Raw genomic sequence first — 26,934 nt, 5'->3', positions numbered from 1 at the left:
TTTTCTATGACATCATACTGCTTTCTGCTGCCAAGAATTTTTTCTTCCATTAATGCCCCTAACTTTAGAACCATTTGCCCCTCAATGGCAATATCTCCATCGATCACCAGGCTAATGCATCCGTATTCACAAGGAGTCACCACAGGAGGTAGTTTGAGTTAGCGGATTTTATTATTATTATTTATTTTTATTTTCTTTAAACTGGATGCTGTTCCTGATGCAGCCCACCGGTTGGTGAGCAATTGGTGGAAGTTGCTGGTTGTCACCATGTGAACTCAGTCACAAAGAGAGTGCTCCCTGTGATTGTTGTGATTCTAGTTGGTTGCTAGCAAATTTCTACAGTCTCCCACACTTCGCATTGAAGACTCCAACTTGTCTGCAAACGCTCGGCAACCACTTGCTGAGCCTTAACGCTGCAATCAGGAAGTTTCAAAAGTCGCAGCATTTACTCTAAAGGAAAACGTCTGTGTTTCCAGACTGTGTTGAACTCATGGTTTTGTTTCCACTCAGGCAAATGCAGCAATCTGCTAACGACCAAAACAACCTGAAAGAGTTTTCCGGTGTAACACCATATTCCTCCTTTCACCTAGGAACTGCTGCCGGATCAGGGAATACACATTTTTCCCTAGCAGTTGGCGGTTGCCATGGAGTCATGAATTAATTTCTAAGCCTGTGTGACAAGAGCCTTTCTTAAATAAACGTTCAGAAAAAGTCACTGTGTCTCAATTTCTCTACTCCTATTATTACACTTTGATTTAGTGGACTGTTTGCTTACACAGCATGAATATCATGGGGTTATCTCAAATAGAGAGTGGCGGAAATGGTGAAAGCAGCATTTAACTGTGACTGACTCACTAACCGCTGCTATTTGCCAGCATTTACAACTTGTTGAGCCTCTGACCACACATAGAGAGCTATTAACATCAAACAATGCTACAACACATATAACATTAACAGCTGATAAAAATGTGTTTTAGCATAGTTTTAGCACTGCTACATCCACATCCACAGATGACACATTTCTCCTTGTGGTTTTACTTATTTTGACCTTTGATGCTTTAATTAATATTCTTGTTCTCTGTAACATTAGTTTAAACAACCAAGAAACCAAGGCAGTAGCACCCAAAATGCTAATGCTAGGCTCAATGTTAGCATCAAAGGGGAAGACTGGGAAACAGAAACCAGTAAATGACATTAGGTGGCTGTGTACATCTTTTCTATTTATTCCATGGTTTTGTCCTGGTTCTGCGATTCGTCCCACCACAATTATGCGCTTCATCAATGCAGTAGCTAACATGTGGAGATCTAAAATTGAGTTTGCCTGCAAGGGGAGATATCTTATCTTAGGGAAAGTAAGTAGAAGAAGGAAGTATCTTAGGAACAAATATGCTTAACTGCTTAAAGAGAGATCAGCACGAACATTACCTTTTATTGTATTTACATATTAAACATGCAGCTAGAACCAGCACTGATTAGCTTTGCTTAGCATAGCTCTCAGACGTAAGGGGAAACTGCCAGCCTGATTCAGGTCAAAATAAATAAACCAGCCCGATTATAAAGAAAGACAAAGAGTGTGCAATCACTTTGCAGTTGCTGACGCAGTACTGACACTTCTGGCAATGTTGTAGTACCAAGAGATAATTAGAAGGGATACATGTTAATTGCTGCACTGCAGCTAACACCTTAATGCACAAACTCTGTCCTCTTTCAAAGCTTGGACTTGTGACTAAAATCTCATTTGAATGTTCCCTCTAAGGCATTCCCAGACAAGTCAACAAACCTTCAAGAAGCTTCTTTTTATAGATATACCATACCCTCCATGCTCCATGAGGCTCCTCCTCAAGTTTCTTCTCATCATAGCAGCCTCATCACAAATAATAAATATACAGTGGGGCAAAAAAGTATTTAGTCAGCCACCGATTGTGCAAGTTCTCCCACTTAAAATGATGACAGAGGTCAGTAATTTGCACCAGAGGTACACTTCAACTGTGAGAGACAGAATGTGAAAAAAAAATCCATGAATCCACATGGTAGGATTTGTAAAGAATTTATTCGTAAATCAGGGTGGAAAATAAGTATTTGGTCAATAACAAAAATACAACTCAATACTTTGTAACATAACCTTTGTTGGCAAACGTTTACTATAGGTCTTTACCAGGTTTGCACACACAGTAGCTGGTATTTTGGCCCATTCCTCCATGCAGATCTTCTCGAGAGCAGTGATGTTTTGGGGCTGTCGCTGAGCAACACGGACTTTCAACTCCCGCCACAGATTTTCTATAGGGTTGAGGTCTGGAGACTGGCTAGGCCACTCCAGGACTTTCAAATGCTTCTTACGGAGCCACTCCTTTGTTGCCCGGGCGGTGTGTTTTGGATCATTGTCATGTTGGAAGACCCAGCCTCGTTTCATCTTCAAAGTTCTCACTGATGGAAGGAGGTTTTGGCTCAAAATCTCACGATACATGGCCCCATTCATTCTGTCCTTAACACGGATCAGTCGTCCTGTCCCCTTGGCAGAAAAACAGCCCCATAGCATGATGTTTCCACCTCCATGCTTCACAGTAGGTATGGTGTTCTTGGGATGCAACTCAGTATTCTTCTTCCTCCAAACACGACGAGTTGAGTTTATACCAAAAAGTTCTACTTTGGTTTCATCTGACCACATGACATTCTCCCAATCCTCTGCTGTATCATCCATGTGCTCTCTGGCAAACTTCAGACGGGCCTGGACATGCACTGGCTTCAGCAGCGGAACACGTCTGGCACTGCGGGATTTGATTCCCTGCCGTTGTAGTGTGTTACTGATGGTGACCTTTGTTACTTTGGTCCCAGCTCTCTGCAGGTCATTCACCAGGTCCCCCCGTGTGGTTCTGGGATCTTTGCTCACCGTTCTCATGATCATTTTGACCCCACGGGATGAGATCTTGCGTGGAGCCCCAGATCGAGGGAGATTATCAGTGGTCTTGTATGTCTTCCATTTTCTGATGATTGCTCCCACAGTTGATTTTTTCACACCAAGCTGCTTGCCTATTGTAGATTCACTCTTCCCAGTCTGGTGCAGGTCTACAATACTTTTCCTGGTGTCCTTCGAAAGCTCTTTGGTCTTGGCCATGGCGGAGTTTGGAGTCTGACTGTTTGAGGCTGTGGACAGGTGTCTTTTATACAGATGATGAGTTCAAACAGGTGCCATTCATACAGGTAACGAGTGGGGGACAGAAAAGCTTCTTACAGAAGACGTTACAGGTCTGTGAGAGCCAGAGATTTTCCATGTTTGAGGTGACCAAATACTTATTTTCCACCCTAATTTACGAATAAATTCTTTACAAATCCTACCATGTGGATTCATGGATTTTTTTTTCACATTCTGTCTCTCACAGTTGAAGTGTACCTCTGGTGCAAATTACTGACCTCTGTCATCATTTTAAGTGGGGGAACTTGCACAATCGGTGGCTGACTAAATACTTTTTTGCCCCACTGTATAATGTACGCTTATATTGGTACAGGCTTCTCACAGGCAAGCCTAATTTTGCCGCTAAGTTATAATGCACGGCCTGTTAGGAACTAATAAAGCACGCACACAGTAGCACCACCGCATCGCCCCTTGCTGTGATCTGGGTTGTGTCCATGTGATTTCAAGTGATGCAACATGATCCAGTCGAACGTTCCTTTGGCAGTCGAGCAGCACACAGATCAGCACCCTGAAGGCAAAGACGTGCACCTGCCGTCCCCGGTGACTGATCTCAGAAACAGACCCCGAAACGTCACTCAAAACCACCCGACAAGACCCAGACTCGCAGCGTAATAAGAGACGGGATTATGTTTAACTGGGCTGGATTCCTCGTCAAATTTCAAATGCTTTTAGAAGACTGTAAAAAAATATTACTGTGACACTTGTGGGTTTCTATATATATATTAACGGTATATATTTAGGATAACGAGAGAGGGAGGAAAGAAAAACCTGATGGATGATTGGAGACCCACATTAAGGGAGTGCAGATTATAAATATATTATATATGAAACAACTTCAAACGTGATGATGATAAAAACGCTTTGATTGGTGGGATTCTCTCTCTATTATTGTGGAGTCTTTACCTTGAGCACCTTGAGGCGACAGTAGATTTGGTGCTATATAAATAAAGTTGCATTGAATCCTGGTAAATTTTCACCCTCCTGTGACAATTATTTATGACTCTCCTCTCTTAAAGTGAACTTTCAGAGCAGCCCAAGCCTTTTTTTTTTTGTTTAACATCCTGGTTGATATCTATGTGGCGTGACACGTCAAGTAAACGCTGCCAATGCAAAGGGAACAGAGATATGTTGGCCTCTATACTTCCTTGTTTGCTCTCACTCCTCTATCACCCCGTGCTGACAGTACATTTAAGGTGGTAACTTATGTATTAAAAACTAGATATTAAGTGAGGCAGACATTGAGATTGTGGTCAAAATGAGCAAAAAGAGCTCAATCTGTACTCAAATACAGGCGAAGACTGTGTATGACCTGTGTGTGTGTGTGTGTGTTTGTGTGCGCATGTTTTATTACTTCCATAGCGACAGTGATTGTGGTTAAGTTACAGAAGAATTTTAAAGGTGAAACAGGTTCATGTGTCAGCGCTGCCAGGCAACCGACAACTGTGTGAAAAGATCACCTTCATACTTTCAGAATCAATGTAATGACATTCTCATCATGCTAGGGAAGCGAAACAAAGCTTTACTATGTAATGGAAATATTTAGCTTTTTCAAATGTGGGCAACTGAAATGCAAAAGTCTTGAGCCACCCCTTCATTTCTTTCTATTTTGCTCGGGGAATGGGAAATAGGAGGGACAGCAGTTTACTGAAACATGTGCGTGGAAATGAGGCATGTATGAGGCAAAGACAGAGTTTGTACAAACTAACGAGCTTGAAAGTCAGTTTTCGGTTTGCCCTCTTTTATTTCTTTCTCGTCGTTTCTTTAGTCTTCGGGAATAGTTCTCCAGGCTTGTCACGGCCTTGCCTTGCTAAGCATTAATTTCTTTCTCCAAATGATGTGAAGATCATATTTACTCAACGTGTAAACGTGCTTAAGGTTTGAGCGATGTTGATATACGAACAGCCAACAGAGCTTGAATAGAGGATTATGTGTGTAAAATAAATGGGCTCAACACAGATGCCACTTGGGTTTTCTCATGTTTTCTATCAAATATACAGACACAGGAAAACATGAGCACAAAGCCACTTGCGTCACTGTCACATACGTCATCGCCTCTGTGGAAACATGACTTCATTTGAACTTGACTTCCACCTTAAGATTCTCTTGAAATCTTTGGCATGAAAAACAAATATCATGCTCGTGGTCATGACATGATCAATGTCACCTTACTGGGATAAAGGTAGCGGGAAAGAGGGAAAGGAGGAAGTGCCACAGAGGGTGTAGGGTGTCAGCCAGGTGGCAAAGGGGCAAGAGTGTGATTAGGTCTTGATTGCCAAAGGCCAGATGTGAGCTGACCCCACACGTCAGTCTGCCTCTTAACTGTGTACCTCCTTTCAGCTCATCACTGCTAGAAAGAGCCTGACTGTAAATCAAACTGCTGGTAGAATGCGACCAGTCGTCCCACATACCACAACAGGGGATCGAATGGCTAACTGTAGCCCACAAACCCCTAAACCAAACTTTCACATCATAAATACAGTTGTATTAATTACCATTTATTACATTAAGAGCTCTCTTTCTAATCCCTTTTGCATGAATTCAGACTTACCAGGCTTCAGTTCATCATAAATATTTCAGAAAAACTAACAACAAGATCCAAAAGACACGCAGAATTTCATTACTATTACATAGTTACTATTTCACATCTGAATTTTAGATTACATTTTAAAGGTTTTGTGGGATCACTGAGGTACACATGGGGTTGCCGTCCTTCTCAGGAAATAACTAACATGGAGTTACCATGATCCAGCTGAACGTCATTCACCTTTTAAGTGCTCATGATGTTGACTCACTGAGAGACACACAGGTAAAAATTCCACCTTAAACGTTACAGATTCTTTCGTCCTGTTGCGCAGTCACTTATATAAATGTATATTAAACTTCCGCTGTGGAAGCAGTGGATGCATAACCTACGAAACAAGTCGCAACTTAACATTGTGCGTCATTAATAGCGCTACATCCGTGCCTACTAAGCCTATATAAGCCTGAGAGCAGCCTATGATCCTGCCCTGTGTTTTTGTGTAGGCTGAGGTTAAAGGCTCGGCCCTGTCGGCCCCACTCACTGCAGAGCAATCTGCCGGACCACACCAAACTTTGAAAAACACAAACACTGTGTCTCACTTCCTTCTTTGGGTGCACATTTATTTAGCACACGGCAGTCCCTGGACTCTTTATTAGGTACACCTGCTCACTTTTATATCTAATCAGCCGGTTTCCTGCAACTCGGTGCATTTAGGCATGTAGACATGGGGAAGACGACCTGACAGCGTGTTGTCTGCCAACTGGAAGATCAGTGAATTGATCCCAGACTCCACATACCCAAGTATCCTTGGGCAAGGTACTGAACGCCAAGTTGTCCCCCAGTGCTTCCATCAAAGTGGGAGTGTGTGTGTAAATGCTGGAAAGCTCCGAGGCATAGATAAAAGTGATTTCTGAATGTGTGAGTGAGACCTGTAGTAGGAAAACACTTGGAGTGCTCAACTGAATAGAAAAGCGTTACATAAGGCCACGTCCACGCTAATACATTTTCGTTTGAAAGCACACACCGTCCACACTGAGACGGCGTTTTTGGTCAAGGAAAATGGAGCTTTTTGAAAATGCTCTCCAAAGTGGATACATTTGAAAACGTCGTTTTCGCAGCACAGTGTGGACTGCGTGAACAGAGACTTTTTAAAACAATGCATTTTAGTCATGTGATGCAGTCATGTGACCAATTAAACTAAGATGAAAGAGGGCATTATACAGAAGTTGTTTTGTTTCCTCTCAATTTTGACAGCCCTATTAAGGATTAATACCAGTTTGTACTTGCTCCACATAGCTTTTCTTCAAATTCCTTAATTCTCACTTGCTTTTGCAACTTTGTACTTTTGTGTTACCCGTAGCAACAACTCCACCTCATTGTTAGTCCATTTAAAAAACTCGGATTAGTGTAGATGTAGCCTAAGATTCAGTCCATGTAGCCACAGTTGTTTGTGTGAATGCACTCGTGCTCTCAGAATAAGAATTGCAATGAGTACTGTATATTCTCGTTTATCTGCACTACTGCACTGTTTTATCTTTGTAAAGCACCAACTAACTTGGTTCTGCAGTGGTCTGATTGGTCAGATTTGTTGATTTAGATCCTCGCTCGATTTGAAAAAAATCAATGCTCTTTGTATGAAAAATATTTTTGACGTATAAAATATTTTACACATCCAGTGTGTCTGTGGTCATAAAGGTCAGAACGTGATGTGAGCCGGATTTTGATGAGGCCGAAAAAAGACAAATCACTTTTTTCAGTCAGTCTCCTGCTCGTCTTTCATAGAGCCAACGGATGGACAGCCACTAATTTGATAAAATAAATCTGCCCAGCTTTGAAACCCGGCTCCATTTGTCTCAGGAGACCAGAGGAGAGGTTCGAAAATATTAGGTAACAAATAAACAGCCAAAAACAACATGAAAGAAACGATCAGCCACTGCCTTTACTGAGCCAAAAGGTGATACTAAGCATGGGGACATTCAGTATCACACTCGTATACTGTACACGCAGGCGTCGGTAATCCACACACAGACGGACACACAGCTCCTCCGTGTGGGCTGAGGTCCAGTTCCGACACTCCAGCCCTCGGAGGTCTTTAGACGGGATTCACACAGCATCCGGCCCTTTACTGAGGCGCCACCACAGGGCTGTGGGGTATAAACGGTTTCTCACACCAGCACTTCTCAGGCAGTTAAAAACGTCTCTGCCAGCAAACACACATGCACACACACACACGCATGCACACACACGCACAGAAAATGTGACTGCAGTCCCAAGTGGTTGCTTTTGAATGTAAGGAGGTGGCTGATTACCAAGAGACCCACAGGGCACACCAGGTCAGCGTGATCTCAGATGTCAGCCATACCCTCCAGCACACACACACACCATCCATGCATAAACACACACTACCGTACCGGTGATACTTTCACCTCTTCAACTATCCGGAGCATCAGCTCATTTACTCAGAAGTAAAACTTTTCCAAACGACTTTCTGGAGCTCTAAACGCTTTTAGTTTAACCTCAAAAAGAGTCAGCGCACGCTCTCGATAAAACTATAAATATGAACAGTTTCAACATTTAATGATAAATTACATCACAAGTCGTATGAAACTGTAAGTAAAGAGTCGTGTGCGTCTTTGATGATGTGTCTGTATGTTAGGAATGCTGACTTGGCCATCTCCTCCGATGACTTATTGCCTTTGACTGATCCAATGCCACAAGCTTTTATTCACTCTTAGCTTTGTAAACTAAACATTTACTCAGATTTGCCAGCTTTCAGCAATCAGTTGGAGCAAGTTGCATTTATAAAAAAAAATAGGTCAACTTTAACCATTTGGGTGGCCTGTTAAACAACAGGGTGTGTTTCAGAGGGCAAAATACACTTTGTGAAATCTTCTTCACAGAAATGCAATTTAGGTATAATAATTATGTAACCGCAGCAGCTTATTGTACTATAAAATGTGTTTTCATTGTTATCAGCCTAGCTCCTGCCATATTACGTTTCTTTATAGTCAGAGAGGTCACAAATTTTACAGCAAAGCAGTAATTAAATCAGAAAACTAGGAATGTAACAAAACTGGAGGGATTTATTTTATTACTTTAGTAAAGGAGATGTGCTGAGGACAAAATATATAAAAAGAAGATGGAGACTAGGCCTCGTGTAAATCAAATGTTTTCACTATGACTGTGTAGAACAGCTCACCTACACTTACGGGACACAGCGGATCATCTGGCTCCACCTCAGCCAAACCCTAACATCCTCCTCTGTTGCGACAACGCTCTGCATGTCCTCCTTCACTACATCCATGAATCTCCTCTGTGGTCTTCCTCTTCAACTTCTGCCTGGCAGCTCCATCTTTAACACCCTTTGTCCAATATATCCACTAGGGGTGCAACGATACTCGTATCGGTATTGAACCATTCGATACAGTGCTTTCGGTACGCATATGTATCGAACAATACAAAATGTTTTATTTATTTTATCAACTTTTCTTCTGACGATGCTGTCTGTGTTGAGCGCTCAGTGGATCTGCGTTCGACTACTCCGCCTAGGCTGCACTGTCGAGTGCAGATCCACTGAGTGCAGCACAAGCTACCAAGACAGAAGCTAAGCTCGTTGCAACATGGCAAATTGAACCTCCCCCACTCTCATTCAGATCTGGCGTTTGGAACTATTTTGGTTTTCATGTGAAGTATGACCCTGATGGTAAGCGCGTCATGGACTAAAGTAAAACAGTATGTTGGATGTGCCACGCAATGCTCAATTGGTGGGAACTAGTGCATTAGCGCAGTTAGCTCGTTAACATGTTGACGCCGTCCAGCCCCACTCACGGGGCGATCCGCGGTAACTCGTTAACGGAAATTTGCCGTGTTGTGGCGTTGTCATTTTAACGAGATTTACGCTGACAGCACTAGTGGGAACACAACGAATATGACTGCACATTTACACCGACATCATCCTAGTGCAAAGACAAGTGGAAGCCGACAAAAACAACAAGCACGCATGCTACAAACTTTACCGAGTCATTTAGACAGCCGTTAGCACATGATTCTCCTTATGGGGACCTGATATGTTTAATATGCTGCTGAGAATATAGCTCAGAAGAAGTGGATAGTATAGCTTTTATTTTGGGAAGAGACATTTCTCTGTAATAAACTCTCTTTTCCAAGGATGAGTGATTCCTCAATCAGATAGATTTTTTTTATTACTTTGTTGTTTCAGCAACATTAAATTTAAAAACTGTACTTTTGAGTTAAAATATATATTTATAATTTTAATAAATGACAAATTAAAAAGGCATGAACATTTATTTTTGTATCAAAAAAATATCGAACCGTGACACCAAAGTATCGAACCGAACCGTGAATTTTGTGTATCGTTGCACCCCTATTATCCACTATCCCACCACTGCGCACGTGTAAACAATCTCAGCCTCACATCTCCAACATCCTCAGCCTGAGCTGTCCCTTTAAACCTTCCCCTTCACTCCTGCTGCTTACCCTCTGTCACCAATCACCCCTGACACTCATCTCCACCTGCTGCACAGTTTCTGAATTCTCATCTCCACCTGTCTAGTGAACTGTCCGCTGCTTTGGATGGGTTACCCCAGGTATTATAATTCATCCACCTTCACTACCTCCACCCTTGCAGCTTCACGTAATCATCCTTATCCCTCTGTAGTTAGAACAGATCAGCTGTGTTAAAAGATCCGGTCGAGTCCACTGCCCTCTCTCCGCGTCACCTCCAAACCTCCACAGGTATGTCATCTGGACCCGCCACCTTTCAACTCTTCACCCTCTTCATAGCTCACTTTCTGCTTACTCATCTTCTGAGATTCATCGTAACCGCCCGAATCTCAAAGGTGTACGCCCCGAGCTCACCTCCACGCTCTCGTTGACCTCTATCCCCCCGTCGTTGTCATCGTCCAGCTGTTTGTGGATGTGTCGCAACGCCTCCAAACTGAAGCGGTCGGCCTCGCCCATGCACGGCGGCATCACTATGAGGCAGGGGTCTGCGGAACAAAACAAAACAGAAAAATAGAGATGAGAAGGGAAAGGTTGAGATTAACAAAAGCAGTACTCTCGTCTGAGTATAAACAGGTGGAAGTTACACTTGCGAGCATTCGTAAAACCGGCTCTACTAAATGCTACCCAGGCTTTCAAGGAATTTCTGCTATGTTGTTCACTCGCTGCATACTTGGAACATGGAGGCAGCACATTGAGCAGAATGTAGGTTACAGTGCCAACAAAACAAAGAGCACACCGGGATGATATGTAGTAAAAAGAGCGAACAGAGACCGGGCGGTTATTTTTATATTCTCAGAGAGGAACGACGTTCTTATAGCGTTTAGATTTTATTTGCTGACTGTTTATGAAACAAAGAAGCTTAAGATGCCGCTGGATGGGTATGCGGTGATATGCTAATGCAGGGCTATGATAATAAAGTCTCTGACAGCGTGTTTACATAGTTTCACCTGCTCTCACAGCCCCGACCACACCCACGCTCCAGGCATTTATTAAAATCAGCTCCACTTTCGTGTTTGAAATGGACACGTGACGCGACTCGTGACGTGAAAGCGCACTACAGGAGACTCCTCCACGTGCTCACTAGTGTTTGTTTAATTAAAGACTTCGATAGCTCAATTATTACAAACGCTGAGGTGACGATGATGTCTGTGTTTTTGTCACAGCAGCGCAGGCGAATCGGCGGTCCTGCCGGACTCTGTCGCGTGCTGTTATCATTCCTGCAGCGTCCCCAGACATTCCCCCTCTCTCTCTTGTTTTTATTCAGCCCTGTCCCGTCCCAAAGGGCGAAATGAGCCCATTACTTCCAGCCTTCCTAGCGATGGACAGTGTCAGCTGGCTAAGAGCCAAACTGTCTCAATGGAGCCACAAAACCACACACAGAGGCAGATGTGTACAACCACAGAAAAAAAAAAGACAAATGCATGCATCACAAGTGCAAAGACATCCCTCTGTAAACCACAAAGACAGAGCATTTTTTAAAAACACTTAGATTGTAAAAAAAAAACAACTGAATCCGAGTCATCCCAAGGCCTAACAAATAATGATGCTCCCTGCTGTTTATAGAGCTGCACAGCACTGAAGGCCAACAATACAACAGCGAGACAGACACACACCCAAACACATGCATCAGGTTTTTAAGTGTTCTTGGCAACAGGCGGCGTTTCCGAGTGCGTGTACACGACCGCCACCGCGACGGCTTCACAGAATGCAAACAAGAGGCGGTAAGAAATCACATTATACGGCTAATAACAGCTCTTCCCTGAGAGCCAATGGACACGCCACTTTTGAATGCACAGCTGGGCAACTCGGACAACCGCACACCTCGAAAGTGATTCGTTTTCAATGTTTAATTGCTCCGTGCATTTACCCAACGACCAAAAAAGGAAAACGCATGCACAAACTGTAGCAATGTTCTCAAGGCGTGAAGCAAAAGTTCAACAGTCTTCTTTAATTTTAACGCGAGGACAAGAATCAGTCGACATGTGAAAGCGTGTCAGCCGGTCAGTAAAGATGTTACATGTTCAGCACGTATAAGAAAAGAAAAACATCCCACGCAAACATCTCGTCTCGTCACGCTGTCACGAGCTTCTCGTCATGGGTAGATGCACGTGTCTTTCTGCTAGGCGATGCGGGTTGCAGGTGTAGCTCGGCAGAAAGAAAAATAGTACCTGGTGAACGTGAAAACACCCGCGAGGTTTCTGAGTTTTATCTGATTGTTAACCAGGGCATGATTTCTTAAGAGGAATTGCTGCTGAGCTTTTCAAACGTACTTCTTGTGTTTTGAGTGCCACAGGAGCCAACTGGTTCCACTATATCCGAGAGAAGCTGGGAAACGCGAACTAAATCAGTGTACAGCAAATGGTTAAAAAGCACAAAGTGCAAAGAGTGTTTGACACAGACAGCTTGACAAAGTCTGGAAACTCAGTCGGGGATCATGAGTATCATGACAAGGTTTTCAGCTTTCTTAGTTAACCCTTCAGGCTGTGTGCTCATACAAAAGAGGGTGTTGGTGTTTGATGCATCATTTGACTCTTGTTCTGCACAAAATGAACGGACTGAGTCCCGCTTACATCAGAGGAATGGCTCACAGAGAGTTATGGGAATATCAAAAAATGCTAACAGCAAAAAGACGAGAGAAATGCCGGAGAGGAAAATGCTGTCAGTTCACGAGTTAATATATTTATTTCACCACTAAATGAAGCTCAACAAGTAAATTTAGAGCTCACACTGCAGGAGACGCGGAAGTTAATTCACTTTTTGCCAAGTTAATGCTGGAACATTGCAAAACATGCAAACTGATCAGACTGCAAATCAGGACTGAGCACAAGTACGTTCCCTCACTGGCCATTAGGTACTCCTCTTCAGCTGCTCCCTAACGCAAGTATTTAATCAGCCAATCATGTGGCAGCAGCTCATCTAGACATGTAGGAATCGTCAAGACGACCAAACCAAGCATCAGAATGACGGAGGGTACAGGATCAGAAGACCACGCCAGAGGCTTCAGTTCGCATGGTCTCAACTTCTGCTGGGCCATTCAGGTGGTAGTGTCAGAATATGGAGTGAACAACGTGAAAGCATGGATTCAACTTGCCTGATATCAGCAGTTCAGGCTGGTCTTGGAGGTGTGAGGGATATTTCGTGGCACACTTTGGGCCCTCTGCTGTGAACTGAGTATCATTTAAACACATTTGCCTGCCTGAGTGTTGCTGCTGACCATGTCCATCTTCTGATGGCTGCTTCCAGCAGGATAACACGCCATGCCACAAAGCTCAGCTCGTCGCAAACTGGTTTGTTGAACGTGACAAAGTACCTGTACTCTGTACTCAAATTTCATCCAAAATGTTTTCTCTCAGCTGAAAAGAAATTGTGGTGCGCTTGGATCGCGTTCACAGAAACAGAAAAATGCAGCTTCTGACTAATTACATAACCTGCCCTGGAGCAGGCTGCGTTCAGCACAGGTTCCCATCGCAGGCAAGCCGGGTTAAAAGAAAGCCACCTTTGTGACAATAACTCACTAACACATTCATGCTGCTTCATACACACTTGCGAGACCAGAGGAAAGGCGTGTATGTTTGTGTGAACTCGCCCCATTAGATCTGCAGCTTCCACTTTTTTAAAGCACCCTGATGAGCATGTACAGCTCGCAGGCAGCCATGTGATATTTTCTGTGGGTTTTTGATGTCAGATCTGTTTACTAAAGCCAGACTTGACACGTTAGTTATAGAACTGCCACTTGGCAATCTACAGAAGAAGCAAAGAGAGGCATTTGATTGGACGCATGCCCGGGGCTAAGTTTGGATGAGATGACACTGGGTAGGGATGAACGTGTCGAGCGAAGGAACCAGCACTGGCAGAGGGCTGCGAGTGGCCTCACGATTGGCAGAAGGGAGCGATACGCCGCCAGAGGTTAGATAACACGGTGATCATTTGTTCTTGTGCAAACAGATACAGCGGACTGGTTTGAGGGAGTGAAACCACAGAGGCTTTAAAGTCTCCACCTCTCAACACGATACAGTGACAGAGCTGGGCTAACTTGAACTGAACTTTTGTTTTGACTGATGTGCTCCAAATAGAAAAATCACTTTCTTTCTGACAACACGGTGTGCACCAATCAGGAACAGACCTTTACTAGGATTCCCCTAAAGGCTGTGTGCTGTTGGGGAAAAAAAACAGGAACAAAGAGAACCACAAAACACTCCAAACCACTTCCGTCCCCATAACGAAGACAGTAGATGAAGAAGCGTATCTGTCAGTGACAGGAAGTAATATCAGTGCGAACGAGGCTGCTTTAGATAAGCCTCGTTTGGGCAGCGTCTGTGCGCCTGTGCTCGGTCAAAAGCCATCTGATGCTCGAGAACAAGTTACATAATGCATTTGCTTAGCTTGCCAGAAAAGTTTACATAGTCTGCTGTTTGCATAGCATGCACATCTAGTTTGCTGTTTGGTTATTTAAAGGAACCCAAAAAGACTTGACTTTTTTATGCAGAGAAAGAAGCAAAACAAGAGCCGCGGTTTAGCCGGAATTCTTTCTTTTACAGGAATGTCGGAACTGACAGCAGCACCCTTTCACTGTCTGTGATGTTGGTTTTCATTCCTCTATAAGTACTACTGGCCTAATTCTGTCCCCTGCATAAAGGAAAAGATGCTTCCAAGATAAAACAAAAGAAGAAATTTTAAAAAGCTGTCATTCACACGCAGGATTTAAGCTGTCCCACCTGCTGAGACATCCAGAAATGTGACAGCGCAGGCCTTTTCTCCCCCATTTCTGAGTACGTTTGAGGATAGTTGTTAGCACTACAATGAGAAACCATGTGACGGGAAGTGGTCGTCGGTGACCCCCCCTGAGCGTTCCAGGGGGACGCTTGCTAAAAAAAATACTCAAATTAAAAACAGCCGGGACAAGCGGTCCCGAAAGATGACAAAATTGGAAAGCTCTGGGTTATTTTTAACCTATCAGGCTCCCGGCTGTCAGGATGTAAACGCTCAACAATGGCAGAGGTCTCCCTTGCTCAAACACACCCAGATGAGCAGGAAAGCGGCTGTACAGTAATTTGCTTTGCTATAACTCACAAAATGTGTGCAAGCTGTCACCGTGGGGGTGGGTGGGTACTTCAAAAGAACTTGATAGCTAAAGCATTTATCTGTCAGCTGCTCGCTTTAAAGTCATTTCCAGCACCTTTTTTTTCCTGCTCTATATGCGTGACATTAACAGGGTGTTGTTTCATGTTGACAAAAAAACATGTGAAGTCAGTGGCGGGAGAAGCAGACAGAGAGGAGTGTGTGTTTGTGATGTTCGATGTGTTTGCCGTGGGAGCTGTGGGGTGAGGGGGGAACTTCCTTCAATTCGATCCCTGTGACATTTGGCCTTTTGTGTTTAAACGCTCGAATCGATGCGCCAGACCTCATCCCGCTGAATTCTGGGTGTGTGGTCTGTTCAAATGTTAGACAAACATGTCTCCTACAGAAAAAATAAAAACAGCTTTACTCGCTGATCTTTAAGCCCCTGTAATCTTTTCATGTGCTAATATGAGAGCTTTGACAAGCCTTTCTGTTCTCCTATGCTTTTATTCACCTGAGATCAATGCCCAGGCAGGAGTTTGTTCTCTATCAATGCACACGATCCATCAAGATAGCTACTTTTATAACCTACTGAGCATTGTGTAAATAGCAAACCTTAACAAAAGCTGTTTTCGCCTGATGCTTTTGGACTAAATCGGAGTGAAAGGGGTCCAGGCGTGGTCTGAAATCGTCCTCACTGCAGAAAACTTCATGTGTAAGATGTTTTCCCCATACTGGAAACCCAGGTGGAGTCTATAGGAGGCAGGACTCGCGGCCTGTACAGAATCTATTCTTAAAACTGGCTCAATCAGACATAAAGTCTGAAAAACGTCTGTTCAACGCCCGATCTGTCCAATTCAGACCACCTTGCATCCTCACATGCAGTTCCAAATAATGCCTCAGCTATAACGGCTTTAAGTATTACTCATCTGTCCCATTGACCTCTATGATATGAGTCACAGCGCTGCACCACTTGATTTGAGTCAATCCCACATACATCTTTGTGCAGCTTTCATAGTGTGTTTGATTCCACAGCTTAAAATAGTCGCCCACAAATCCACTGTTTAAGCAGCGTTTGCCAAAAAAAATGAAGCGCCTGGCTGTCTTAAGATATTACTTAGCTCTAAACACACACATTTGTTTTCACTGAAGATGTGGATCTGGCAGAGAGCTGCAGATTTCTTGACAAATAAATAAGGACGAGAGGCTGATGTAAAGAAGGGGAGCTAATAGAGAGCGTCTGCTTATACACGGACCAGACTGCATATCACAACATGGCCCTTTAAGCCCTTGAGGATTACACTTAAAACATGTGAAATACATAACAATCAATATTTAGTTCGTATACTTCTGATCTCTGCAGACAGGCTTTAGTTCAGTTACACAGGAAGAGTACCAGCGGTGCGTCACGTCAGCACCTCGTAGCCCAGAGTGAGATCTCCACCTGAGAGACAGGTCAAACTTGGTCTTGGATGAGGAAGCCAAGATTCAGTGTAAGAGTATCTGGGAGCTGGTTGGGTGTGTGCAGAGGCAGTGGGGAATTAAGATAGCAGGACGTGATGGGCCTGACATTTGACTCTGGGGAGCCAAAGGGGGGCTGAAGCGGCCTCTTCTTTCCCACAAACTGCTTGAGATTTCTCGGCGTCCTCAGCCACGTCCTGCGCTCACACGCTGACGTCTCCCTTTGTCTCTGGAGTGCAGACACACACCTCGGCCAACTCTTATTCAAGCAGACAGCGATGTGTCTGAATGGCGCAATCAAGTAACGGGGAAGGAGGCTTGAGAGCAAACATGGCGCATGCTAAAGCAGACGAGAGCGAGCTCACTCGTGCGCCTCTTCGCGTCGAAGCCTCCTGTCATCTCAGATACTCAGATGACAAAGGCTGAGGAGACGCTAATAAACCTGACTGAGACACATTTAGTTAAAAATGTTTGCTTAAACTGCGCCAACACTTTGCATAGCATGCAACTACTAGAGGTGAATGATAAGTCATAGAATATGACTCCCTAAACAACTACAGCAGATACTTCTGTGATAATAACCTGGCAAAATCGGACTTAGCATAAACCTGCATCCGCTTTATACCCGAGTGAGCCACCCTGCCCTCCAGTCACGTGATGCATGTGCTGTGTCAAGCACAGCTGAGAGAGAGCACTAGTCCAGCTCCCTGCTTACCTTATTGTGAACATGAGAATCACGCAGTAACTAACAATATGAGCATCTCAGGACGCACTGCCCACAATATCTGTAACATGACACAGCAATCATCTATGACACATCACCGTATCTGTGTAACAGGAGATTAAAGAGCATTAACATATGAGAACAGCATTAATGATGTATTTATTCACGTCAGTGAGTCTTTATCGTTGTTCAGTTTCATTACTTCCAAGTCATACCTCAGCTCTCAGGCTGCACATCATCCCCCTGTGAATTTCTTCTGTGCTGTGACTTAGTTAACTTTTCTTCCCTTTCGGTTAATTTAGCTGATAAGAGTCATAGAAAGAGCCTGATTCAGTGGCCTATATGCCAATTTATCAGTACGTATAACGGCCGATACGTAAAGATTAAGGTAAAGAAGAGACAGGAGAAACACCCTGCAACCAGGTTATGATTGTTGATGTTGCATAGTTTGTCCACCAGGGGACAACTTCCCAGTTGGCCAAAAACAAAGAAAAAAAAAAAGTAAAAACAACTAGCTGATTCGAGAAGAGTCCAGCAGAGCGTGAACGAGTACTCCTTATGGTGGCAATGAAACATTCATATTGTGATATCAATCATATTAAATAGCTACACTAAAAAGCTGTTTATGGTTAATGTGTCTGAAAAAGGAAAGGATTTCGGCCAATATATCGGGAATATCTTTCTTTTTTTGGTGTTAAAAGTCTTACATCAGTTGGGCTATAAATGATATAACTGTCACTGCTGCAGGCAGCAGTCGTGTGGGGTTAAAGGGAAAAGGACCCAATCGCAGGCACTGACGACGCAATGACTGAGCTTTATTTACATGAGGTGATAATTCAGACAGAGCAGAGATGGGACAGACGGAAACTAAGAACAAACCTAAACTGGGACAATCTAACCAACAAATCTGAAAGCAGAACTCACAGGAAACCATACAGGGTGGAACACATGGAGGTAACACAGACGGCCCAGTAACAAGCAGAAGAAAACACGGGGCTTATATGCACACAGGAGCAATCGGGGAATGGGAGACAGGTGGGAGAAATCAGAGCTGACGAGACAAAGCGAAACAGAAACCAAACCTAAGAACAAGGAAATCCTAACAACAATTAACCTGAAACATAAGATAATAATCAAAACCAAAACCACTGAGTCCACAGGCTCAGGACCAAGACAATAACAGTGGTTGTGATGAGTGAAATAGCTCCATGTTTTAATAATGATAGTTGCCATCAGTGTATTTTTAATATAGCGCAAAAGGAAGCGGCAAGATATAATGATTGATTTGGTCCCACCTGTACTACACGCTGCACTAAATTAAGTGCAAATTTCTTTACTTGGATGCCCAAAATTGCAGTTTGCCGTTTCATTTTAAAGCACCTTTAACTATTTACTAACAATCCCAAAGAAGAAAGAAAATTTAAGAAGAACATTTAAAGATACGCGATGATGCAAAAGTTACGATCAATTTCCAAATACAGAAACTGTTCAATAAATGTGAACTTAACCTCAATAAAGTGCAAACACTTTTACAAAGAAAGGCAAGTAAGGCGAGTAGGACACTAAAAAACAGAGGGGGTAATTGCAACATGTGTGTAGGGCTTCCAGAATACAAACAACACTTGGTGGGAAACACTGAGTGTAAACATAATGTTTGTTTGTCTGCAAGATATCTCCACTGTGCTACTGAGTCAATAAATTCAGATGTAGATAACACTTACTGGAGCTTCTGTAGATAAGCTAGCAGAATATCAGGATGGGGCAACTGGTGGAGTTTGGATTTCAAATGTTTTTTTACAAATATATATTTCTGTTAATTTGACCCAAAAAGATCCCAGATAGTTCTCCAGTCTATGAAATAAAATCCTCTCATAATTTTGATTTCCAGGAGAAAGCCAGCTTGCTCGTGGACACTTCAGCATAGCAGGCCCGCGGTCTTGCTTAACCGGTTTCTTTCTGCGCTCATATTTCGCTACATGTACATGACCCCGTTGCTCCAGCGTTAACAACACCAGTTACAAAACGAACTCAGGTGACCTCCTGCTTGGGTGTCGCTCGGCTCTCCGGCCATTCTGTGAAGTGCATGCATGCACCTTCCTCCGCACGGAAACCTGCCACGGCCATTTCAGCTGATCCGCTGGCAACGCATCAAACTCTTAAATGACATGTTAAGAATACCCTTATAAGTTGCTCTATTTTATTAATGTCTTGTGCAGCCGTGAACTTCTGCAGACAGCCTTTGCTTGCTTGCAAGGGGCGCCTCCTTATGTCTGACCCCGCCCTGCGAACCCTTTTATTACCATTTTTTTTGTGCACAGGTAAACACACCTATTAGAAGCTCAAAATGTATAAAAGCAAGGAGCAATGTGATGTCAGTGTGTACCAGGCATGTCCCCTGTATCCACTGCCCATATGGCAGTGTCATAAGTCAAGCTGACGGGTCAGTATTAAAGGCAAGTAAATAAAGCTTCTAGAGAGTCTACCATTTCAGCTCATCAGCAGCCATTAATAAGACACAAATATCATTAGCTGCCTACAAATGCCACCCACTAGTCCAGATAGAGGAAGAGAGGTGGTTAGTTAAGAGGAAGAAACGAGATACAGAAAGTATTCGTGTGTTACTCTCGCTTTGCACAAGCTGTTAAAATGAACGCATCGCAGACATGCACTTAAAAACCTACCTCTCTTACTCAACAAGCACTTTAAAATTGAGATTTGGCCAGCAGAAGGGGAACGAACCGGATAAACAATAAACTAGATACAATAATTAAACAAGACTTTCTCTCTACTACTTTTTTTTCCCCCTGGAAGAAGCAATAATTTAAGAAATATTTATTTCTCAGGCTCTGAGGCTTTTGTTATGTTTGAGCTGATGTTTTGTTGACAGGTATGCTTTCACATTCCTGTGGGTGCCTTGGGCATGGCAGACAAACACAAAGTAAAGTGCCACACATGACTGTATAATTAACTCATTTCCAAGTAGGGAGTGACAAGTGAATGACAGGCTTTTTTTTAAAGGATGACTCAGATTGTTCACGAACCGCTTACACAAAAAAGGAGTTACGCATGTAGCCTCGACGAATTCTTGGAAAACCTCACACTAAGCTCCACGCTGTCCCGGCTAAAGGCGTTTAACATGTCTGAACTGCAGCTCCGTCCACCCGCACGAAGCAGTGGAAACAAAAGATGGTGCAGGTGGAGGTGGATAAGCATGGGCGCAGTGAAGCAATGCAGCGAGTGCAAAACTCCAACATGCACATCTGCAGTCTGACTGAGCAGACTGTACATAAAAGATGGACACAGAGATTGCGACATCACCTACTGGTTTGTGGAGCTCCATTCTTAAGACGCCAGCTGAGAGTTTAGGTCGTCGCCATCATGGTTCAAACATCAGAAAAAGGTGAATTTGAGTTAAAAAAAAACAAAACCACAAGACAGCCGTGAAGCAAACCGTACTTCATTGTCTGTTTCACTCTAAATGAGATAATTTGCCAAATTAATATAATGTTGTATTTAACAAGTGTTAAAACATTTAGGAACATAAGCTCATCAGGAAAGTGTTTCCTGTGCTCACAAATCGAGCGACCAGTACCAGTGTTATTGTTATAGACGTCTATGCAATCAGGCTTGGCCACTAGATATAATGCAGATTTTACTTTTTAGACTCAGACTCACACCCACCTCTTAAATAAAGTCTATTTTTTGGTTTTGGTACAATGTTTTGTTTTCTTTTTTCACTAGCAGTGCTGTGCAGCATTGTTTGCCTACCGAGAGCCAGTTTTGTTTGAAAGTAACACAGAAGAAAACTACAGTACCGTCCACAAGTCATTTATTTATATTTTGCTTGGAAAATGGGAAATGAGTTATTGAAGCATGTGCAGACATACATGGAAATATATATGGCAATTCTAATTAGCTTGAAAATCAATATTTGGGTTGATCACAGCCTAAAGGTCATCAAACCTGTTGTCACTGACTTTTCGTCCAGTTCTTGTGAAGTTTGGCCTACCTCAGTCTTTTCTCCTGTTTCCTTTTCTTAATGAGCTTCTTGACAGCCACACTTCCACTGAGACAATTTCTGAGGAAGCTTCAATGAACAGTAAATGGATCAAGTGACGGGCCAGATGCATCTTTCAGGTCCTGTGTCAGGGCTTTGCTGGATGTTTTTTCCTGTTTCTTAAGGACATGACTTACAGATATGTTTCATCTGCTGTGAGTAATGTTTTAAACACAAAACTTCTTCTATTCCTCAAGACCATTTAAAAAACAATTACAAGAAAGTAGGGCTGCTCGATTATGGCAAAAATGATAATCACGATTATTTTCACTGAAATTGAGATCTCGATTATTTGACGATATTTATTTAACCCTTTAAGACCTACTATAGAACCAAGTCCGCCAGAGCTTATATTATTTTTTTACATGCTGTAGTGCCATTTGTGGGAGCATTTCAAGTTGCTATACAACTGTTATAGCCCATATTTTAATAATATGTATGCATTAAGTCCATAGTAACTACATTAATTGCAAAAAAGTGCAATAAACTACAAAAAAAATTGAAAATCGTTTTTGCTTTTTTTTTTTTTGCATATATTTCTACTTGGAGAAATTTAAGAGGTTTATCCCTTAAAACTTTAAATACAAAAAAGTTTATTTTGAGTGTCTTCATAGTTTTATTTTGGAGATACAGCAATTTTTATATACACTGCAGGAAAAACGAAAAAACAATCCTATGATGCAAATTTGCAAAGAAAACAGCAGGTGCATCAAAATAAACTATTTCCAGCAGTGCAATTCGAGTTCTAAGCATCTCAGAAACTATTCAGAAAAGTCAAACATGACCAGTATAGGCTTTTAAGGCCTACAAGTAAAAAACTACATTTCCGCGAAAATGACGTCACTTCCGGTTTCGGGGAGGAAATGGCCGACATGTGATAGTTCGCGCTGACGTCTGTTTCATTGTGGGAAGTGTTACGAACAGCTGATCGGATCGGCAAAGCGTGTTTCTGGAATATTATATTTTTGTTGCTGCAAGCGCTTTTTATGCAATTTTTGCAAAGCTATATGTGGAAGGAAACCGTGACCGAGGACAAGCTGATGGCATCAGATGTAAGTACAACTCCTCTGGTTTCATATGCAAAACAAATTATTGCGCTAGCTTACACGGTTCAGGTTCTACAGGGATTTAAAAATAGTTACACAAAACGGAGCGTGCTGCTTTGACCGGCTTTAAAGGGTTAACAATAACAATGTATTGAATAATGACTTTAAAATATAATATAAAATAGTGTACAACACCACTGAAGTTTTTTTTTTGTTTTTTTTTTAACCTCTCTTTTCAGTCACTTTCTCCTCTCCAAATAACTTCTGCTTAGCTTTCCGAGCTTCCCTCGGGTCCTCTTAATCAGCGGTCTCCAACCTTTTTTGCGCCACGGACCGGTTTATGCCCGACAATATTTTCACGGACCGGCCTTTAAGGTGTCGCGGATAAATGAGGGAGGGGCTAATAATCGGCTCAGTCATTTTTAATGATCGTTGAAAGCCCAGATCGTAATCGTGATTAAAATTCGATTAATTGAGCAGCCCTACAAGAAAGTCTGGTAAAATATAAAGAAACGAGGAATGGCTCAAGACTTTTGCACAACACTGTACACTCTGCAACTTCAGTTTTGCAAAAAGACTTTCACCTTTCTATCTTTGATTCAATAAGATGGTTGAGGAGACCTTTTGTCTTTGACCTTCTGAACCCAGTCATTTCCATTTATGTTTGGGATGGACCCACATGAGCCACCTTAATGGGCTTCAGTAATCCTCTGCTTAGGTCACAGCTCAAAAAAAGAGGGCAGATAAAGGAGGGAAGAAAACTAGAGGAAAACTTCCAGAAAAGGAGACGCTACTTGCGCCCCGGAGTTCGTGGAATGTTTGAATAACAGCCTCAAACACGAGACGTGTGATACATGCAGCCGGCCTGAAGAAGAAAAGAAAAAGGGAAAGACGGAAAAGACAAAAGGCCGAGCGCTGCCCTAATTAGCCGGCCCGGCTTCAGACACGCTCCTCTGGATATAACGTTGACTCGAATGAAGCATAGAATGTGTGCATAAGGTGACCAATCACAACGATCCAAGTCGTGCACACCAGCGTGCAAAAGATGCATCCCGCATAATCCCAGTTGGGATTAAGTGTTCCTGGGTCTGTGACATGGCCTAAGGGATGGAAAACTGGGGGTTAAGACTTTCCCAGTGGAGTTTTGAGAAGCACTTTATTTAGGTATGGTACACCATGTTCTCTGGCCTCATCACAGAAAGAAAATTAATGTAACAAAATAACACCAAGAAAGAGCTAGATCTGCACAAGTAAACAGCAGCAGAATCTGATGATCAAAGCTGAGCAATCAACTGAGGAATTTAGATACAGAGCTCACAAAGAGTCAGAGAGAAAATCTAGAGACCCGATTTTAAGTCACACCAGAATAAAATCAGATATAATCAGACCTAAAAAAATCATCTGATCTGACCTAATCGCCTTCTTAATTTAAAAAAAAAACCCATACATCCATTTTTTACAGCTGATCCAACTTTAATGTGGGCTGAAGTCCTTCCCCGCAGGGCAACTCCACATCCACACCTGCGACCAATTCAGAATCACCAATTAACCAATTAACAAGGACGACTTACGACTGCCGCAGGAAATTGGAGTGTCCAAAGGAAGCCCACGCCATCCCAGGGAGAACCAGAACCTTGCTCCACCAAAACCTTCTTCATGTTGCTTCTTGTGGAAATTCGAGCCATTCTCAGGTGTGTGTACACAAGTGAGTAAAATGTTTCACTACTAACAAGTAAATTAGTGGTTTTATTCAAACATGATGTACTCAGCTCAAGCACCTGTTTGTAAAGATGAGCTCAATAAAGGTGTGGCATCAATGTAAGCGCGTGAGTCTCACTCCAACCGGTCGCAGCAGATGGCCCCGCCCTCCCCGAGCCTGGTTCTGCTGGAGGTTTCTTCCTATTAAAAGGGAGTTTTTCCTTCCCACTGTCGCCAAAGTGCTTGCTCATAGGGGGTCATATGATTGTTGGGTTTTTCTCTGTATGTATTATTGTAGGGTCTACCTTACAATATAAAGCGCCTTGAGGCGACTGTTGTTGTGATTTGGCGTTATATAAATAAAATTGAATTGAATTGAATGTAACATACAGAAGTTTAACACTCGTCCTCATCTCGATGGAGCTCACATTCCTGCACTTAGCTTTGGCCATTGCACACGCTCAGATGAGACGGATTTTACGTGACTTTATTGCGAATGAAAGGAACACTGAAACATCCTGTTCAAAAGTTTTACAGCCATCTTAAATGCTGGTTTGTTTTGATAAGCTGCAGGGTTTGCACGCACGATGCAAAATGACACGCACGCTTTTAGTTTCACTCTGAAAAGCGGCAGATTAATGCTGTGGGGCTCTTCTGTCACCGCAGCAGCGCGGCCATGTCTCAGCTGGAAGATTTGTATCTGACAGCAGACATCAGGTTTGGCTCTCGGCCAGCATCCTGTGTATGTCCTCTGCCTTCCTGTCTGACAGGACTCTGATCGTTTTCCTTTTATTTCTGTTCTTTTTTCTTCTCTTTCTTCAGCAGTTCTAAATACAGATGCAAGTTCGGACACCAAGAATAAGTGAGACACTGCAGACAGCAGCAAAGTTATTTAGCACACCTTCCCAGTTTGGATAAAGAGCCGGAGTTTTTGCATGTGGTGTAACACACAGACAAAACTAAAAGTATAGATTCAACATAGGATACTGGTCCAGTATCTTATTCACATAGCTGGACTTGGCGTATGTGAAAAATGAGTTTATCTATTTGATTTCTTTTCGTGTTATCTGACATTTACTGAGGAGGTACCGATTATCATATTCTGAGCTGATAAAATTTCTGAAGATTACTGACAGTTGTTGTTTTTACCCCACTTGTTCCAGGAAAGGAGTACTCCTTTCTTTGGAAGTGAGTTGAACTCTCTCACCAATCTCTGAATAAGCAATCAAACTCAGACTCGACTGAACACATCAGATAAGCGCCAGCCACTGCCATCAAACCTGACGCTGTTGTACATGATGCATTTCTAACTTGCAGGAATATACTTCTAAACAGAGCCAGTCGTCACCTGATACTGGCCTATCACAGATATAAACTGTGTGCCTTGAGTTCTGTGGGGGAAAGGGTGATCTCAAGCAGAAAAGACATAACTTTCATGGTTTCTTCAGTTGGTTTGTCAAGTCGATTCCTCAGTTTCTATAACACATGTAGCAGAGCATTAGGGCCGGCAACAGAACAAATATGTTGGCCATCAGCAATTATAAGGCTAAAAGGCTACCTTGGAAAGCACACTAAGGAAGCTAGGCATGTGTTTTTCGTTACACCAGCATAACCACTTACTACTCCTCGCTCACGTGCCTCAGCTTGCCAGTTTCGTCTCACACAAACTGCACGCCTCTCAGAACAAAAGAGTGAGGCAACAGTCTCAGACCGAAAAATGCACTGACTAAAACCCTACACCCTAGCTAACCACTCACCCATTTGGTACTGTAGATACAGAAGAAGCCACCACATGTAAGTGATTTAGTTCTTACCAAGCTCTTTGATGTGCAATACGAACTGGTGCCATCGCAGACCACATCAAAGGAAATCCAAATAGGCTCCAAAGAAGTCACCTGTTAGTCCGGACATGCTGCCGTTTGTAAGGCCAAGACAGATTAGCATCCAGCTTAGCACGGCCCAACCAAGAAATGAAGGGTAAAAACATAGTTCAACTGCTTGCTTGAACTCTATACTTTTGATTATTCGAGTTGTGGGAGAAACTTGATTTCGATCTTACATAATAAAGGTGCATAATAAAACAATGCTGATAAGAGCAGTGAGAGTGGAGGAAAAATCCAAAACAAGCTAAAAGATGCTAAAATACTTCAAAGACCAAAAGGGTGCAGCAGAGGTGCTTGACCGTGCTTCCTATTAGGGCTGCCACAAACGATTATTTTGATAGTCGACTAGTCAGCGATTACTTTTGCGATTAGTCGACTAATCAGATCATCATCCATTGAACATACAGCATACAGCTTATTGCACCAGCAGCATCTGCTCTTATATAACTATCATTAGCTTTCAGCTTTAAGTGTTTAAGGTATGTGCTAACTAAAAATAAAGACAAGATGATAGTTTATTAAATTTTAATGACATTTGCAGAGTGTTTCGGTGGAGTTTAATAAACTCCTTGCTATCTAAAATATAACAGGACACCGGAGTAAATTCTCCAGCATCTCACACTTCTGATGATCAGCTGTCTGCTTGACGTTTATTCAGCTGTGTAAAAACTATAACTTTAATCTCATCCAAACCGATTTACTCAGGAACAAATAAAACACTGAAAAAAGCCAAACAACATTTTGAAGTTATCTAAGTGACTTATATATCATG

General features: G+C 42.7%; 1 protein-coding gene across 1 annotated transcript in view; it reads right to left on the bottom strand.

Moving 5' to 3' along the window:
- stim2b (stromal interaction molecule 2b) overlaps positions 1–26,934 on the bottom strand; it is a 58,848-nt gene that overhangs the window by 19,595 nt on the left and 12,319 nt on the right. The window contains exon 2 of the mRNA XM_085349544.1: positions 10,590–10,720. Within this exon, the coding sequence (XP_085205670.1) occupies positions 10,590–10,720 (131 nt within the window). The remainder of the gene's footprint in view (positions 1–10,589; positions 10,721–26,934) is intronic.

The sequence above is a fragment of the Diplotaxodon limnothrissa genome, linkage group LG3 (genome assembly GCF_057381915.1).
Source record: "Diplotaxodon limnothrissa isolate DT_005_m linkage group LG3, D_limnothrissa_male_GT1.1, whole genome shotgun sequence".
Classification (NCBI taxonomy): Eukaryota; Metazoa; Chordata; class Actinopteri; order Cichliformes; family Cichlidae; genus Diplotaxodon; species Diplotaxodon limnothrissa.
Note: the sequence above shows the minus strand (reverse complement) of the source record. Positions and strands in the feature narration are given on the sequence as shown.